The 19,422-nt window shown below is 39.9% G+C and overlaps 1 protein-coding gene across 6 annotated transcripts in view; it reads left to right on the top strand.

The window, feature by feature from the left end:
• SH3GL3 (SH3 domain containing GRB2 like 3, endophilin A3) overlaps positions 1-19,422 on the top strand; it is a 302,580-nt gene that overhangs the window by 270,988 nt on the left and 12,170 nt on the right. For all 6 annotated transcript variants that reach the window (XM_064366159.1, XM_012449443.2, XM_012449439.2 and 3 more), the window contains exons 7-8: positions 5,371-5,474; positions 6,994-7,103. In XM_064366159.1, the coding sequence (XP_064222229.1) occupies positions 5,371-5,474; positions 6,994-7,103 (214 nt within the window). The remainder of the gene's footprint in view (positions 1-5,370; positions 5,475-6,993; positions 7,104-19,422) is intronic.

Genomic DNA, 19,422 nt, shown 5'->3' with positions numbered 1-19,422 from the left:
CATCTTGTGGCCACTTCACAAACCCACTTTCTTGAGAAATCCAGAGCCCAGAGCCAGGTCCCTACTGCCTTTCATAGCAGTGTCCAGACACCCTGGTTATTGGGGCCAAGTGGGTGCCAGCCCCGCAATCTCATCAGATAGATCACCATAGGAAGGGGAGGTAGAGAGACATGATGTGCTCACTCTAACATTCCTGGGTAGAAGTTGTATCTATTTTCTCATCTATTTTTGGCAGAACTGGGAATGGGAGAACGAAGAAGAGTCTACTTTGGCCCCACACTGTAGCCTTTGGTTGTCTTGTGAGTAGGAGCTGGAATGGAGACATTGAGCATTTCTTCACATCTTGTCTGAGGCTGAGCAGCGTCGTTATTCTATAGACAGTGATGCAAGCCAGGAGGTCTTTTGGTTCTCCTACTTTCCAGGGATCCAAGAGGGGCAGCCCTGTGACTGACTTCTTGCCAGGCCAGGCTGGGCCTGGCAGGGTTCTGAGAGGTACCCAAGGCAGCCCTCCTCTTGGAGAAAAGCGTGGGAAAGTCAGCAGGCTGGTTACCAGCCTTCATTGTCGTTTCTCGGGAACAGTATATCACCCATAGGCTTGTTAACACACTGTCCCCTCTTCTGTCTTTGCAGTTTATTCCTCACAACTTACCATTAGCAAATGTAGGTTCTTTGACATTAGCAGAAATCAGAGATATTCCATAGAAGATGCCTATTTCAGCCCAGTGAGCCCAGGTACCTGCAGTACTGGCCCTCTGGGTATACATTCCCCAGCTGTGGGATCTTCCCCCCATCCATGGGTTCCCAAGACCAGTGGAATTACTATATTCCAGATTCCTGGGGTCTTTCCCTTGGTCTAGAGTAGCATTTTCCAAAATCCATTCCATGGGATGTTAGTGTGTTTTGCATTAATAATGTCTCTGTGGTCAAATAAGTTTGGGACACCCTGGGTTAAATAAAATGAAACAGAGTTTTCTTTATCACAAGACTTTTCAGAATCTTTATTTGATAGTATGAAAGATTAATCTCTAAGCAGTTCCTAAGAGAAAATACAGTTGGCAGTTTACCAAATGTTTTTGACCACAGAATTCCATCACATTATTATATTATTTCTAATGTTTCAGGGACTGTAATATGTGGAATAAGACGCATTTGGAAATACTAACTCGTGGAAAGCATACCCAGCACGGAGTGAAATACCTGAATTCTGTTTCTGGTCTTGCTTCTGCTAAGCCTCTGGGAAAATCATGTCACCTGACTGGTATCAGGCAAATTGGCAACTGCATTTGAGAAATTCTTTAGAAGGATAAAGTAGAGAGTAAAAATATAAGGGATTATTATCCATGTTATTAATTTAATTGCCTTACACAAACTTTCTCAGAAACTCTGAATAAAGGCTTTTGCCCCATTGGAAAAGGCATCTGTTTATGACCAGACTGTAAAATTCATGAGAAATTTTCCATAGCTTCTCTGAGGAATCCAAAAAGAGCAGAGGTCTTTGATATGATAGAGCAAGAAATCACTGGTATTATCACAATGTAAATTGAAGATGACCTCTATTGGAAATGCACCTTTTCAGTTGTGAGAGAATGGCTTGCCATCTTTCAAAGATGTACGTTTTTTTATTCATGTATGCCAAACACACTTGCAGGCCCCAGGTCGGGACAGGCGTCAGCTGCTCACATCCCAGTTCTCTCCCTGGCCTCGCCATGGGCTTCAGGGTGTGCCACTCTCTGCTTACTCACCCAGCTGCTCACCAAGTCCCCTGGTAAGTGATTGCTAAAGGGTCAGAGGAGGAAGGTTTCCAGCCCTGCTTCTTAGCTACCCCAGTTTCCACAGTCCTCTTGGAGAGTTGACCTAAGACAGTCTTTGTTACAATACGGAGTCCTTTGAGCCATTCTTCCTTTGGGTACAGCCTGAGTCCTTTGCAGTTGGCCCACAAGGCCGGGCTAATGGCTCAGATCTTATGCAAGAGTCCATAGGGTTTCCACAACTCTTAGAAACTTCTAGTATCCTTAGTCCACTATAGTTGGGGACATCTATTCTCTATTTCCGTCTACAGGATCAAGGTACTCTCAGTAGCCTCATATGCTGCTAATCCTCCGTTAGTTTTCAGCCAAAGAGGTTTGGAATGAAATGCATCCACAGGTGACACACGTGTGTCACTTGTGGATTGTGCATTGTGCACAGTCTGTCATGGGAGAGAAATTGAGTTCATTCCTTGGTGTTACCCCTCAGAAGAGAGTGAGGGGCCCTGGGGTACAGCCAAGTCAGCAATGAAGTCCCCAGGCCCAGCCACATGGGCCCATTGCCCCATGAGCTTGGTTCCTATGTGTCTCCAGGCAACAGCTCCCGTCACTATGAATGGGGGACCCTGGCCAGCACTAATCTCATTGCTAGGTTTTTGCATAGTTAGAGGATGGGCTAAAGCAGCTCTATATCAGTTTCCTATTGGAGCCATAACAAATGACCACAAACAGTGTAGCTTAAAGCAACACACATCTATTGTCTTCCAGCCTAGAGTCCTAAAATCAAGGTATGGGCAGGGCCACGTTTGTTCTGGAGGCTCCAGAGGAAGAAGCTGCTTCTTTGCCTTTTCCAGCTTCTACAGGCCACCTGCATTTCTTGGCTCATTCTTCGCTTTCTCCCTCTTCACAGCCAGCGGCATAGCATCTTCACATATTCTGACCTCTGTTTCCATTGTCACATCTTTTCTGATGTTGGCACTCCTGTCTCCCTCTTAAAGGACCTTGTGATTACGTTGAGCCATTCAGACATTCCAAAATAATCTCATTTTAAGATACTTAATCATAACTGCAAGGTCCCTTTTGCTATGTAAAATAATGTATTTGTAGGTTTGGGGAATTAAGACTTGGACATCTTTGCAGGCTCCGTGATTCTGTCTACCTCAGGCTCCCTCTGGTTATGATTCCCTGACTCTCCCAGGTAGCTTCACAGCCCTCACTCCATGCATTTGTCATCCACCAAGGCCTGTGCCTCCTTGACCTCTAATCTACGTGGAAGTCTGCTTGCATTATGGGTTTCTCACTTTAAGCATCAGCTGAGTATGAGCCCATTGTAGTAGCTAGCGTGCTTCACTTTCAGAAAAGGGAGTAGATTCTCTGGAAATCCAGTTCCTTGGTATATATCATATGAACATTTTCATGGGTGAGGTCATACTTTGCTCTCAAGATGGCACCAGCAAAGTGGCAGCCCAGGTCTCAACCCAGAAGTGGAATTAAGCCTTTCTCTCTATCCCAGGTGACGTTCTCTGATTCAACAGATGGACTGTTAAAATTCCAACAATGGAAGAAATGTTTACCTTCTGGTGAGGTTTTGGCTCTTGCTAGGCCTGAGTTTGTTGCTTTATCTTGGTTCTGCCTTTCTAGGTATTTATTTCTAGTTGTGGTTTGGGAGGCTGAGTCCAACTGTGTTGGTCCCCATGGTCCCCAGCACACAGCTCAATGCTCAGGACCTCGGGGACAGCTGGAAGCTTACATTTTCTGGAATCAAGAGGAAAATGGTCTACTCGTGGCCAGGTCTCCACTGTCAATAAGACAGACTTACAACCCAGTAGCCACCCCTTCAGGACTTGTCCTGAACACCTACTAGGTGCAGGCATTGGGCAGTGCTGCCGTTGTCTCCCAAGGTTTAAGGGTTTTCAGGATTCATTTCCTTCGCAAAGTCAGCCACTCAATGAGCAGTTACAAATGCATCTCTAGATTACATCGGCTTGTGTTTTAGCCACAGCAGAGAGGATAGCTTGTAATCCCCCTCAGCCCCTTCCCATTCCCCAATCTGGAATATGTTTCAAGAAATATTCATTTAGCTTTCACTATTTCTTTAAAAATTCTAAAACATAGGCATTTTAAAAAGTGGGTTGTAGGATAGGACAAATAAATTTTACTAAAGGCAGAGAGGCGTGGCATAGATTTTACCAAGCACACCACTCTAGCACTGTAAGGAAGAAAAATTATTTCTATAGCAAATTCTACTATGATTGTGCTAGGCCATGGCACTGAACTTACTTAAAAGCACGTGTAAAAGCCAAAGGTGAAATTTGAGAAGTCCTTAGGATTTGGTAGGGGCCAGGCTGTCTTTGTTTTGTTTATTGGGTTTTTGGAAATTTAAGGCTAGGCTTGTTGCTTTTCCAGCCACAGAGCTTGGTAAAGTAAATGAAACCCGACAGGATTTCATTGTTCAGATGCTGATCACAGCTTGGCACACATGGAATTCCATGTATATCTTACATGCATATTGAGCTGTGTTTAAAAGTATAAGTGGGTAAGAAAAATTTAAGTACAGACAACTAAGGATTTGCAACTACAAATTAAAGTAGCTTGGATCTTTGAAGGCTGACAAGTCCATGGTTGGTTAGGCAGGGTGAGATTGTATAAATGAATAAGCAAGCACACTTTGCTCTAAAGCTGAGTAAAAATGAAGTGTGGAAATGACGCACAGCCGTTGGGGAAGCCTGGGAAGGGTAGGATTGATTTTGTGTCTCTGTCCAGCTCTAGAGTTGATTGGATTCATGCTGGGGGAGACCCGTCACTTCAGCCTTCTGAGGCTTGCCTCTGGGGCTTCCAGAAATAAGCTTAATCTCTTTCCTGTAGCAGCCCCTCGGTTATGTGGGGGCTCAGGAAAGCTCTCAGGCCTTCCTTGGTTTGCTCTTCCTCAAATTATACAGTCCCATATCGTACAGGTTTTTCTTATAAGACACAGCTTAAAAAAATTCGTTGTAAATTGGTCACTAATTTCATGAATGTCATGATTTGTGGGAAGCAGAGATGCCAGTGTCTTTATAGTTCATTCCCTTTAGCTCTATGTTTCAGAGAAATTATGTTGAGTGGACAGGAAAGTGTTGGCCCAGGAGCACATGTTGCTCCCTGCCCCCTTTCTTATCTGTTTAATTTACTGTTCTTAACTGTTTAATTTACTTAATATCTTGATTTGGCTTAGCTAGAAAGTGCAGGTAGAGACACTTCACTAAGTAGGCAGTTCCTTTGCTAAATGTTGGCTTCATTTATAACTGGAAGAACTTTATATCTCTGTTTTCAGATCCATGAACTTTATAGCATAGAAAATCTCCTGAGAAAAGTCATCATCTAATTGGAAAAACAGGCATTTTTATTAAGTTAAATCAAATTCAAAATCACAAATAATTTGAACATGTTTTTCCAGCATGTATAGCTCCATACCATGACCTGTGTGATTACTATACAGAGCTCCTAGATGAAATGAAATGAAATGGACCAGAGCCGAGGCAGATGCTGGCCTTCCCTGCCAAGCTGGGTCTTTGTTGCTGGTCTCCTCTCTCTCTGGACATTATACAGGCTCTGGCCTCCATGGAGTAATTTTCCACTTCTGCTGCAGGTAGAACAAGTCAGCCAGTTGGCCGTGTTCATAGAGGCAGCATTAGACTATCACAAACAGTCCACAGAGATTCTGCAGGAGCTGCAGAGCAAGCTACAGATGCGGTAAGCGCCTCCATGTTTCTTACCAGCCAAGGGCTATGGAGGTAACATCTACTGAAATCCATCCATCTGTCTCTCTGTCTGTGTGTCTGTCTCTCCATCTCTCCATCTCCCCCTTCCCCTGCCTCATTCTGTTTTGAATTTTCTTTCACTGACTTTCATGGTTGGGTGTGGATGGGACTGAGATAGTAAGTACTGACTTTGGCCAATAGGATAGAACTGGAAAGAGGGATCTGGCAGTTTTCTCTTTTTTGATTTTCATTAAATACCTTTTATTGTAACCTGTGTTTAGGGCAACTAACCAAGTTGCTTCTCAACCTTGGACATCAACCCCTCCAAAACTATCCTGGCTTCACTGCTAATTTGATGAGAGTTTAGCTCCCCATTCACAAAGGGATGGAAAACATCTAGAGCTATGGAAAAAAGTGACATGATGCATGGAAAATATGTAAACATCTGTTAAAAAATATATTTTCACTTCACCAATATGAATTTCAGGCTATGTTCATAATATTGACAGGTATTGAAAGAGTCAGAAGTATCTTCTGAACAATTAAAGATTTCTGTGTTCCTTGTGACTTTAATCATAGATGTAGTCTATACTTTTCTGAAAATTAGTAATATCATATATAGTATGCATGGCAACTCTATTTATTAAAATATTGGATTAAAAATACCCTATTTTTTTTAACCAGGTTTGATAACAGAAAATTGTTTTTATACATGATTATGGTAATGCATAAATTTGGAGGAATTTTTAATTAAATCAATGATACAGTTACATAGGGAAGACAAAGGCGTGTTCAGATCCTGAAGCGTCCACTTCTGCAGGCAGATAGTTCACCTGTTACTCACAGGAGTGTATTTTCATCATTCTATCGTAATTTGTAAGAGCAGAGTGAGGGAAAAGGCAGCTCTCATCACTGGTTACTAACCACGTCCCAGGCACTTGCCGGATGCCTCAGAGACTTGATGAAGACAATTAGTCTTTTTTTTTTTTTTTAAGATGGAGTCTCACTCTGTTGACCAGGCTGGAGTGCAGTAGTGCAATCTCGGCTCACTGCAACCTCCATCTCCCAGGTTCAAGTGATTCTCCTGCCTCAGCCTCCCAAGTAGCTGGGATTACAGGCGCCTGCCACTATACCCAGCTAATTTTTGTATTTTTTAGTAGAGATGATGTTTCACCATGTTGGCCAGGTTGGTGTCAAACTCCTGACCTCAGGTGATCTGCCCACCTTAGCTTCCTGGAGTGCTGGGATTACAGGAATGAGCCACCATGCCTGGCCCAATTAGTCTTCTTCAAGGTGAATTTCACTCACAAGCTCAAATAGAGAGTTGACAAACTATATTTGTGATAACACCTCCATAACTTTGGGCTACTCAAGAGTCAGTGCGTAAAAATTGTCCCCTTCATGACCACTGGCTGTAACCTAAGTTCCTATGCTCATCAAGGCAGAGAGAAGGTGTATTTGGAAAGCTTTCAACATTAGATGTCTGGCTTATCTTACGATGTGTGTTACAGAATATCAGCTGCATCCAGTGTCCCCAGACGAGAATACAAGCCAAGGCCCGTGAAAAGGAGTTCTAGTGAGCTCAATGGTGTTTCCACCACCTCTGTAGCAAAGACGACAGGTAAGTTGCTAAGTGTGCCTTTAGTAAAGCACTTCTAGAAATACTAATTTACTGCTTGTTCCTGGGTCAGTGAATACACACAGACCCTGGATATCTTTCTTTGGTTGTTTGGTAAATCCCCTTTCCCCCTAAAAGTACCCCCTTTTTCTGTTCCCTGGGGAAGAATTCTATCACTTGTATAATGTGGCATTTAGAACCAGGCCATAGAAGCATTATTGCTACATCATCCTTTATATTTAATTTTTCAACTTTGAAAATATTTTCTTTAAGTTTAAATTAGCATTTTTGAGCAATTGCTTTATGCTAGATACTGTCTTAAGTGCTGCATCATTTTTTTTTATTAAACAAGTGACACAAATATGTTTTTTAGTAAAATAAAAAAAATTAATGGTGTAAGTCATTCTATAATCTCTTGTGATCACCCACTCCATCCAGTTCCCTTCCTAGATGTAGCCACTGTTAAAAATTTGGCATATAGCCGGGCACGGTGGCTCACGCCTGTAATCCCAGCACTTTGGGAGGCCGAGGCGGGTGGATCACGAGGTCAAGAGATCGAGACCATCCTGGTCAACAAGGTGAAACCCCGTCTCTACTAAAAATACAAAAATTAGCTGGGCATGGTGGCGCATGCCTGTAGTCCCAGCTACTCGGGAGGCTGGGGCAGGAGAATTGCTTGAACCCAGGAGGTGGAGGTTGTGGTGAGCCGAGATTGCGCCATTGCACTCCAGCCTGGGCAACAAGAGCAAAACTCCTGCTCAAAAAAAAAAAAAAAAAAAAAAAAATTTGGCATAACGATTATCATATCTATTAATGTACATAGATATACTCATAAACACAGCATTTTAGATTTTTTTCTGCTTTTTCTTTTTTTTCTTTTTTGAGACAAGGCCTTGCTCTGTCACCCAGGCTATAGTGCAATGGCACGAACATGGCTCAGTGCAGCCTTGACTTCCTGGGCTCAAGCAGTCCTCCTGCCTCAGCCTCCGCTGTAGCTGGAACCACAGGTGCATGTGGCCAGGCCAGGCTAATTTTTTAATTATTTGTAGAGACAAGGTGTCACTTTGTTGCCCAGGCTGGTCTGCAACTCCTGGGCTCAAGCAGTCCTTCTACATCGGCCTTCTGAAGTGCTGGGATTACAGGCATAAGCCACTGTATCTAGTCTTTTTTCTGTTTTTAAAATGCAAGATCATACTAGGCATATTGTTTTGCAGCTTGTTTTTTAAAAATGTATCAATTTCTTGGAGTTATTTCCATATCATGCATATAGATTTATCCCACTATTTTTAATAGCTTCATAGTTTTCCATTATACCATTTCCCTATTGGTGGACATTAAGGTTGTTTCCAGTTAGTTGCTAAGTGACTGTCCTTTTTCACTGTGCTGGCTACACTACTATTAAAGTAAGAACACCTGCTTGCCCACACCCATGCCAATAGACTTCCATTTCTGTCAAGCACTCATGGGAAAAAATGGTATCCAGTCTTAATTTGCATTTCCATGATTCTTAGTGAGGGTGAACTTTCTTTTCTGTATTTTAATTTGTATTTCCTTGTGTCAGAATTGTCTATTTATGTCATTTATTTGTGTTTTTTAGGGGGTAGTTTGCTTTTTCTCATTGTTTTCTAGGAGTTCTTTCCATATAAGAATAGTAATAATTTTTTTCCTAGTTTGTCATTTATCTTTAAACTTTGCTTATGGAGTACATTGTTTCTTTGTTGCTTTTGCTATTGTTTGCTTTGTTTAGTTTTGCTTTGAGTATACAGAAGCTTTTATTTTGATGTGGTCAAATGTATCTATCTTTTGCTTACGACTTTTACATTTTGCGCCCTGTTGTGAAAAGTCTCCCTGTCCCCAAAGTTATTCTTTTACAGTTTTCTACTATTTTGAATAATCTTTTCTTAATATTTAGATCTTTATCATAAGGATTTATTTTTGTAAATGGAAAGAAACTCCCAAACTATCTTTCAGAGTCGTGCTACTGTTTCACATTCCCACCAGCATGTATTAGTGATTCAGGTTTTGCAAATCCCTGCCAGCATTTGGTGGTGTCACTATTTTTTATTTTAGCCACTTTGATAGGTGTGTAGCGAATCTTACTGTGGGTTTAATTTGCATTTCCTTACTGACTAATGATGTTGAACATCTTTTCATGTGTTTATTTGCTATCTGTGTTTCCTCTTGGGTGAAATGTTTCTTCATGTCTTTTGTCCATTTTCTAATTGGATTGTTTAGGGTTTTACCATTGAGTCTTAAGAATTCTTGATTTATTGTAAATACAAGTTCTTTCACATATATGTGATTTGTAAATATATTCTCTCTGTAGCTTATCTTTTTATCCTCTTAAGAAGGTTTTTCACAGATCAAAATTTTTAATTCTTATGAAGTCCAATGTATTCATTTTTACTTTAATAGATTGTGTGAAGTCTAGGAATTCTTTGCCTAGCCCTAAATCCTAAAGATTTTCATTCATTCATTCACTTATGACAGACTCTCTTTCTATAGCCCAGGCTGGAGTAGAGTGGTGCAATCTTGGCTCACTGCAACCTTCGCCTCCTGGGATCAAGCGATTCTCCTGCCTCAGTCTCCCGAGTAGCTGGGACTATAGGTACACACCACAACACCCAGCTAATTTTTATATTTTTAATAGAGATAGTTTCTCCATTTTGGCCAGGCTGGTCTCGAACTCCTGACCTCAAATAATCTGGCTGCCTCGGCCTCCCAAAGTGCTGGGATTACAGGCATGAGCTACTATGCCTGGCCTCTCCTGTGTTTTTTCTTAAGTTCATGATCCACTTTGAGTTAATTTTTGTATAAATGTGAGACTTAAGTTGAGATTAATTTATTTTGCCTATGGATCCAGTTGCCCTTTCAAACACACATTGCTCATATAAGCTGCACAGTCTAAATTTTCTTCCAACCCTATTGCTATCCTTAAAGGTTTTTTTTTTCATTTAAAAACAAAAATTGTCAGGGTAATATGTATGTAGTTTAAAAAGAAAATGGTAATATGTGTATGTGGTTTTAAAAAGGCAAACGTAGTTACCTCTATCTCTGTATGAAAACATGGGCAGGACCCATGAATTTTCTCATTATTAAAACTAAGAATTATTAGAGTATATGTGTATATAGTTTAAAAGAACATGGTGCAAGCTTTTTTTTGGTGAGAAATGGCAGTTTCCCCTTCAGCTCCTCTCCCAGTGCTTATTTTCTGCTCTCAGAGGAAACACTTTCAACTCTTTTATATATTTATTTGGTACTTAACTTCATGGTGCTTATTTTTTACTATTTCTTGATTTTTCAGTTTTGGATAAATGTATTGATTTCCTGATATGGAAAGTAAGGGCTTAGCTTCCTAACCCTTGGTCTTCCATATACTTCTCCCTGCCTTCACCCTTCCAATTTACTTATAATCAATATTTTTGTTAAATATTCATTGTGTAACCATCACTTCCACCATATGGCACTCTTAAAATGCCCTCCTCCCCTTTTTTCCCTGCTGTTATTTTAAATTGCCTACTTACGAATGAAAATATTAGCAGGCTCCATGACTTTTCTGACTACTCTTGGGTCACATAGTTCTCCAGTCACTTGAGTGTGTAAGGGCAGGCTCGTGCAGTAGTCAGAATGCTAAGACCCAGGTCATAGTCTAAGCTATAATCTTGATTTAATGCTTGGCTTTCACTCCTCCCCAAGCTCTGGCCTCTTGCAATGGGAACATTGGTGTCAGGGAAGAGGTTGTATTTGGCTTTTTCTCTTTCCCCATCTACCCTTTCTGTTCTTAAGTCCCCAGAGAATGTATCTTAAGCTCGCTGAGGACTCATTTAAAAGGCTTTCTCTCTTGATTTGGCATGAAATGGAAAGATCACAACACATCCTGCCTCCTCCACACTCTCTCCAAACATTTTTCTAAAAATCCTTTTTAATCTCCATCTTCTGACCTATTTATGTCATAGATGTAGGCTGGGATTAAAACTAGTTTCAGAAAACTAGTTTCCCTCATCTCTTCTGTTTTCATTTGTTTCCAAATCCTGCATAAGTTGTTTTCTGCACATCTGTTAAAAAAAACAAAACAAAACAGTCTGGGGCCTCATCCAAAACTTCCATTTTTACATCCTCTAACACTTATTTACAATATCATGAGCACAGAAATAATATTCACAGCACTATCACATAGTGTACTGTCGCTGCATTTCTATCCTTGTACAGTTGTTGTCTTGATGACTGTAGCTTTATACGTTTTGAGGTTAGGTCCTGTTAGTCCTCTAACTTTGGTCTTCATTTTAAAAGTTGTTTGGCTATTCTAGTTCCTTTGCATTTTCATGTGAGTTTTAGAGATAAAATTTTCAATGTTTAAAAAAAAATTGTGCTCAGATTTTTATTTGGATTGGGTTAAATCTATAAATCAATTTAAGGGGAATTGATAGCTTAACAAAATTGAGTGTTCCAATCTTGAACACTTCTTGAATTTCTCTCAGCAATGTTTCACTGTTTTTAGAATATCTTTTAAAATTTTTTCATCAATCTCTAAGTATTTTATCTTTATGCAGTTATAAACAGCACTTTAATAAAATTTCCATTTCTAAATTTTTGTTTCTAGCATTCATAATATTTCATTAATTTTTGTATATTGATTGTGTATCCTGCCATGTTGCTAAATTTACATCTTAGTTCTGGTAGTTTTTTAATAGACTCCTTAGTTTCTTTACATAGATGTTCATGTCATCTATAAATGAAGACAGTTTTACTGGATATCTGGATGCCTTTGTTTTTCTTGTTTTTTTTTCACTTGCTAGAATATGTTGAATACAAAGGATTAGAGTGGACATCCTTGCTTTGTCTCTGATTTTAGGGGAGAATCATTCAGTACTTCATAATTAAGGATGATCTTAGCTGTAGGATGATCTTAGCTGTAGGTTTTTCATAGTTTTGTTTTTTTTTTGAGCCAGTGTCTTGCCCGGTCACCTAGGCTGGAGTGCAGTGGCGCAGTCATGGCTTGTTGCAGCCTCAACCTGTTGGGGTCAAAAAATTCTCCCACATTAGCCTCCTGAGTAGCTGGCTACAGGCACACACCACCAAGCCTGGCTAATTTTTGTATTTTTTGTAGAGATGGGGTTTTTCCCTGTTGTCTAGGCTGGTCATGAATTGCTGGGCTCAAGCGATCCACCTGCCTTGGCCTTCCAAAGTGTTGGGATTACAGGTGTGGAGCCACTAGGCCTGGCCTTCATAGATTTTAAAAATCAGATTGAGGAAGTTCCTTTCTAGTCATAAATAGTTTGCAGAGAGTTTTAATGAAAAACAGTCTTTGAATTTTGTCAGATGCCTTTTTGTTGGTATCTGTTGAGATGATCATTTATATTTTAGTTTTAGTTTGTAATATGGTGAATTATATAGTTAAGTTAATCGTGCATCCCTAGGATAAGCTCTTTGTGGGAAAGTTTTTTTTAACTAATTTTAAATTTTAGAATAGTTTTAGACTTACAGAAAAGTTATGACGATAGCACAGGGCATTCCCATATACTCCTCCACTCTTCTATGTTAACATTTTATTAGTGTGGTATGTTTACTGTAAATAATGAACATATATTTATTGGGATTCTATTCAGAATTGCACATTGCATTTAGTCATCACGTCTCCTTAGGCCCCTTTTGCTGTGACAGCTTCTAAGGTTGTAAAAGGGGTTGAGTTCTTGATTTGATTCTCAGCTTGGTCTCTATTGGTACATAGCAGAGCTACTGATTTATGCACATTAATTTTGTATCCTGAAACTTTGCTGAATTCATTTATCAGTTCTAGGAGCTTTTCAGAAGCATTTTTAGGATCCTAGGGTTTTCTAGGTATACAATCATATCATCAGTAAAGAGTGACAGTTTGACTTCCTCTTTACCGATTTGGATGCCCTTTATTTCATTCTCTGGTCTGATTGCTCTGTCTAGGACTTCCAGTACTATGTTGAAGAGGAGTGGTGAGAGTGGGCATCCTTGTCTTGTTCCATTTCCCAGAGGGAATGCTTTCAACTTTTAACCATTCAGTATTATGTGGGCTGTGGGTTTGTCATAGATGGCTTTTATTACATTGAGGTATGTCCCTTGTATGGTGATTCTGCTGAAGGTTTTAATCATGAAGAGATGCTGGATTTTGCAAATGCTTTTTCTGTGTCTGTTGAGATGATCATGTGATTTTTGTTTTTAATTCTGTTTATGTGGTGTGTCACATTTATTAACTTGCATATGTTAAACCAGCCCTGCATCCCTGGTATAAAATCTTCTTGGTCCTGGTGGATTATCTTTTTGATATTCTATTAGATTTAGTTAGGATTTTTGCATCTACGTTTATCAGGGATATTGATCTATAGTTTTCTTTTTTTGCTATGTCCTTTCCTGGTTTTGGTATTAGGGTGATACTTCATAGAATGATTTAGGGAGGATTACCTTTCTCTAGCTTGTGGAATAGTGTCAATAGGATTGGTGCCAATTCTTCTTTGAATGTCTGATAGAATTCAGCTATGAATCTGTCTGGTCCTGGACTTTTATTTTGGTAATTTTTTATTACTCCTTCAGTCATGCTCCTTGTTATTGGTCTGTTCAGGGTTTCTCTGAAGACTTTTTGTATTGTATTATGCTAACACTAGTTTCTGTTTTTTTGTTGTTGTTTTTTTAAAAAAAACAACAAAACCCGAAATGCAGTAAAATAGTATTTTCTCACTCCTGCCACAGTCCAGGGAGAATATTCCAAGAAGATAGGTGGTTCTGATGCATAGAGTCTCTCAGGGGTCTAGGCTGATGGCAGCTCTGCCATCTTCATCATATGGCTTTCTAGTTGTTGCCACTCTAGCCAGCAGGAAGGGGAGAAAGAACAGACATTTAGGCTAGATATTTCCTCTTATACCTGCAAGGTGGAAATGACACACATATTCCAGGGATGAGTGTTCAAACAGCCATACCTAGTGGCAAAGCAACTTGGGAAGTACAACCTCTAGCTAGGCAGCCGCTACCCAGTTGCAATGGCATCTTAGTTTGTTTGGGCTTCTGTAACAAAATACCTAGGACTGGGTAGCTTATTACTTACAGTCTGGATGCTGACGTCTAAAATCAAGGTGCCAGCAGAACTGGTGCCTGGTGGAGACCATTCCTCATACATGACACCTTCTAGCTGTGTCCTCACATGTAAGAAGGGGCAAACAAGCTCCCTCAGGTACTCATGACGTAATCACCTTGTAAGTCAGTAATTCTCATGACCTAATCACCTCCTAAAGGTCCCAGCTCTTAATACTTGGAGATTAAGTTTCAACAGATGAATTTTGGGGGAACACACACATTCAGACCATAGCTAATGGGAAATACACTACAGGCACCAGTCCATAACAATGATGGACTCCTGCTGGACAGAACTTTCAAGGACCCCCTACCCTGGCAGTGAAGGAAGTGTCTTGATTAGACCCCGGTTCTGCTCTCTGGATTCTGGATCAGGGAGACTCTTTTGTCTTTTATTCTGTGGGATCATAGATTTGCTCTCTCTGAGAAATGTGTCTTCCAAGGCCACATTGTAAGTGGGCTTTGAAGGGCTACCGTCTTTGACATATGTGCTTACTGCTGCTCAAGGACCTTGTGGGTTCCTTACAGTTCAGTAGATACAGATGTCTTCAGGTTGGGCTTACACTTCTTATCTCAACTTGATTTCTTTTCTTTCTTTCTTTTTTTTTTTTTTTTTTGAGATAGTCTTGTTCTGTTGCCCAGTCTGGAGTGCAGTTGTGGAATCTCAGCTCACTGCAAACTCCGCTTCCTGGGTTCAAGCAATTCTTGTGCCTCAGCCTCCTGAGTAGCTGGAATTACAGGCATGTACCACCACACCTGGTCAATTTTTGTATTTTTAGTAGAGATGTGGCTTCACCATGTTGGCCAGTCTGGTCTTGAACTCCTGACCTTGAGTGATCCACCTGCCTTGGCCTCCCAAAGTACTGGGATAACAGGTGAGTCACCACACTGGCCACAACTTGATTTCTTAAGAAACATAAGAACTTCTGATCTATATGCTTCCAGGCAGTTCCGTGTGCCTGTAAACACATTCAAGGTTTTTTCTTAGATATAGCTCTTAAGGCTTTTATTTCTTTCCTTCCTTGTCTCACCCATGCTTCCCTTTCTTAACTTAACAGAGGCTACCTTGAGACCATCTGAAACAGCAGACTTGAGTAGGAAGGCAATACCTTTCATTGCATCTTTGCTGCACAGATGAGTTCCTTTGGTTTAGAGAGACCTCTGAGAATGATTTGGAAGAGCAATCTGTTTATCTTGTTTTCTTTGGAGTACACAAACAGTTTGCTTTTCTAATGCATTAGGAGCCAACCTCTGATCTTTCTCTCTTTTACCTTTGCTTGCAGACTGGGAAACTTTTGTCTTTCTTATAATAACTTGCTATACACAAGAAGGTTTAGCTAATATACCAACCTTCTGGCTTTATTTACCTTCTTTCTTTAGAGCTATTGGTATGTGGTCTGCTTTCAGAGTTATCATAGGCAAAAAAGTTTTTCAAATGTTTTGTTATAATCTAACAGGTCACTGGGTTTCATTCTTGTTATGTTTGTTTTCTCTTAATTGCTGCCTGCCTGCTGATTCAGTGCCATTAATTTTAGGTTTTATTATGTCAACACCCTACTTCTGGTACCAGTTTCTGTATTAGTTAGTGTCATAGTAGCCATTCCAGAGAGATTCACGAAGGCAGTAGTTCAAGCAAGATAGAAATTAAAAACGGAAGTCCAGGCCCAGAGATTTCCTCTTAAGGACATGAGCTAGAAGTAGCTCACATTACTTTCATTCCCATCCCTCTGGCAAGTGCTTAATCATGTGACCACATCTAGCCACAAAGGTTTGGGCAAGGTGAGCTGGAGACCACATCCTATCTGTAATTACGTTTCTATGGAAGAAAGGAATAGTTTGTTTTGGTGGCCAGCTCGAAGTCTTTACCACCTACGTTTACTACATATTTTTTGTGGAAGAAAATGTCTCCTGTCACTGATTTCCGTCTCTATAGTGTTCCACAGAATCGATTTTTGTTAGAATGTGGTACCAACTACATTCCCACAAGCAGCATAACCTAGGGGCTGGCAAACTCTTCTCTGTAGACGGCCAGGGAGTAAATATTTTAGGCTTTATGGCCTCTACTGGCTACTCAATTCTGTTGTTATAGCACATAAAAGTACCCATAGGTAATATATAAATGAATGGGCATGAGTCTGTTTCAATAAAATATTATTTGGCTCACAGGCCATAGTTTGCCAACCCCTGGCATGACTCACTGGGAAATCAACACAGAAATATCTATCAAAATGGATGAAAATATTTATACACTCAGTGGCTTCATTCCTGAAAATGTATTCTAAAGGAATAATTTGAGCAAAACATATCCATGTATCTGTTACAGCTCTATCTAGAGAAACAAAAAGTTATGTGGGAACAACCTAATGATCAATATTTATTTTTATATATTTGTCAATAGTAGGATAATGATTATGGTATATCAAATGGGATATTCTGCAGCTATTTAAATGTATTAATATGAAAATTGTATAGAAACATAAAAATGTTTATGGTATGATATTAAGTGGAAAAGGAAGACACAAAGTCATAAGTATGATTATACCTTTGTAAATATATATCTGCATATGTAGACCAGACTAAATGGTAGGATTATGGGCAATATTTTTCTTTTTTCAAGATATTCTTGTAATTGCATTTTAATAAGAATATTTAAATATGCCAAAAAGTGTATTTAATAATGGGAAAAGTGGATGGTACTTGAAAATAGGTGTACTTCCTTCTTTAAAGAAATGATGTAGCCCATTATATTCTCTGTATTTGCCCTGGCAACCAGGAAGCTCAGTATCAAATGTGAAGTTTAAGCACAGCAGCATTTAGATGACTGCAGTTAGAATATGTGTTCCTCCTACCCTTTGATGAGGGCAGCCAAGCATCTTAGACTTCTCTTGGGACAGCTCCAGTGTGATTTTTAGTAGCATCCCCCTTTTAATTTCAAAAGTTCTGTTATTTGGATGAAAATTATATTGTTTTCCTACTCCTTAAGGTGTTATCTTTCTACCTTTGACCTGAAAAAACTTTATTCTGAATATGCATTTATTGTAAGCCACTTCAAAATTTCTGTTTAGAAAGAAGCTAGGTATAAGCAAATTAACTAAAAATTTTGACAGTGAGTTCAACCTCAGCCTCCCTCCTTCAATGCCAGTATATTATATTTGAGGAAGGGAGAACCCAGGACCCCAGGGCTCAGTCCTTACCCCACTGTCTCTACCTTTCCAGCTTGCACCCAAGTAGTTCTTAGAGACAGGACCTCAGGTCAAGCTCCCAAGACAACATTCTGTCATTTGCCACCAGAGAGAACTCAACCTTCCTTTAATTTGAGCTCACAGACTGGCAGTGTGGAGAGTGGTAAGCCTTATAAAAATAGAAAAGGTATCTGAATTAAAGTATCCCTTAAGGTCATAGGGACCTAGCATTTGAGTGCCAACAGTATGCCAGGAATTATTATTTGGTGCTTTATAGGCATAACTCATTTCATTCTCTTAACAGTACTGCAAGGAAATGATAATAAAAAAATAGTAAGAAATAATAAGATAATGATAATAGCAACAACACTATTGACTATTTACTGTGGGTTAGATATTGTGTAAATACTTTATATACATGTCTACTACTATTTTTAGTCCCCATTTTACAAATGAGTAAGCAGAGGCTCAGAGAGGTTAAGTGAGATCTTCTCAAGATCACAGAGCCAGTAAATAGCAGAGCTGGGCAATTTACCTGATAGATATTTCATGTTATATCATTCAGAAGGAATACTAGGGAATGTTACAAAATGGCCAAGAGCATTGGGAATGCTTTATTTCCAAGATTCATGATTACATGGAATCTGTGGTCAGCAAGTGGTTGCAAAGGGAGTCCGCTGAATGCATCTGACTTGGAAGGGAAAAACAGGACAGTGAGTTCTTTCGCTTCCCCATTGAGGCCATGCATGTCAGTGCTTTGTCCCTTCCTTCTTGGCCAGTAGCTGGGTCCCTAGACAGATTAAGTTCTTAGAAGGGCGATGTTCAGACAGAGATCACAGATGTGCAGAAGTTGGCTTTTAAGAAGGCTCAGTGTCCCATATTCTCCACTGCAGTGAACTCTGTGTGTGCCCCTGTGTGTCTTTTGCCTGTGCCTGTTCCAAGCTGCCTCTTCTAAGTTTCCCTTGGCGGTAGCTTTAAGTTCCTATCTCACACACCCAGCATTGGGCTTTCTTGATTTGTGGGTGGAATTTGCAAGTGTAAAGGGGGTCCTGTACTGTTTGTTTCTGATGCACAGTTTCAAAAGAAAATGACATTTATAGCCTGCATTAATGGGAAATTACTTTCCATTAGGATTCTGAATGATTTGCATATAATGTTTATAAAACGAAGGGAAAATGTCAAGCATTTCACTAACAAATGAAAGCAAAGCTCACAAGACTCTGCCAGAAATGAATTCCAAGAACATTTTCTTCATCATTTCTTCTTTCTAAAGGAAAGAGAGAGAGAGAGATGAAAGAACATAAGTCAATTAAGCAGAATGCATCGTGGGACTCAGATGGAATCTTTGATAATATCATTGCTAGGTAGTTAAGAGAATAAATAAAGTGAGCCAAAATGGAGAAAGGGGAGAATCACATCTTGGAGTGATGGATTGCAGACAAAATCCAACTCTAGGCCCTGGCTGGGAGAAACGACTGCCTGTCCAAGCCCGTGAGTGTGGGGTCATGCTGCGTCATCAGTGTAAGCTGTCCCTCTGTCCCCAAAGAGAAAAGGAGGCCAAGAAACATCCTTGAGCTGAATCGTGTGCCTGCATAGCTCCCAGAAAACTACTGATTTTGAAGAAAATAGTGTAGGAACTTATGTATCTTCCCCACTCATGGGGAATTTTTATCAGGCCCCAGGTTGAAGTATACAACCTCCTGAAGTATACATTTAAAGACTAGAGGACAAAGTGTATTTTATATTTTATCAACTCATTTTTTTATGAACTTTTTTTTTTTGCTGAAACTCTTAAAAGGGGTACCACTTGATGTAATGAAAACTAAGGGTTAATATGCCCCAAACTGGGACCTCCTTTAAACACATAGGAGACTGAAATTAGTTAACAAATATGCATTCCAAATGTGTGCCACAGGCACATCAGAGTGAGGTGAAATAAATCTCCCAAATGGCTTGTATTAAGACGTTCTCTCTTTAGGTATAAAAGAGACTTTTATAAATTTCTTGACACTTCTAAGGCAGCTTTGGAAATAATTTCTAGAGCC

The sequence above is a fragment of the Aotus nancymaae genome, unplaced genomic scaffold, assembly GCF_030222135.1.
Source record: "Aotus nancymaae isolate 86718 unplaced genomic scaffold, 86718_ANA_hifiasm-v0.15.2.pri h1tg000064l_0, whole genome shotgun sequence".
Classification (NCBI taxonomy): domain Eukaryota; kingdom Metazoa; phylum Chordata; class Mammalia; order Primates; family Aotidae; genus Aotus; species Aotus nancymaae.
Note: the sequence above shows the minus strand (reverse complement) of the source record. Positions and strands in the feature narration are given on the sequence as shown.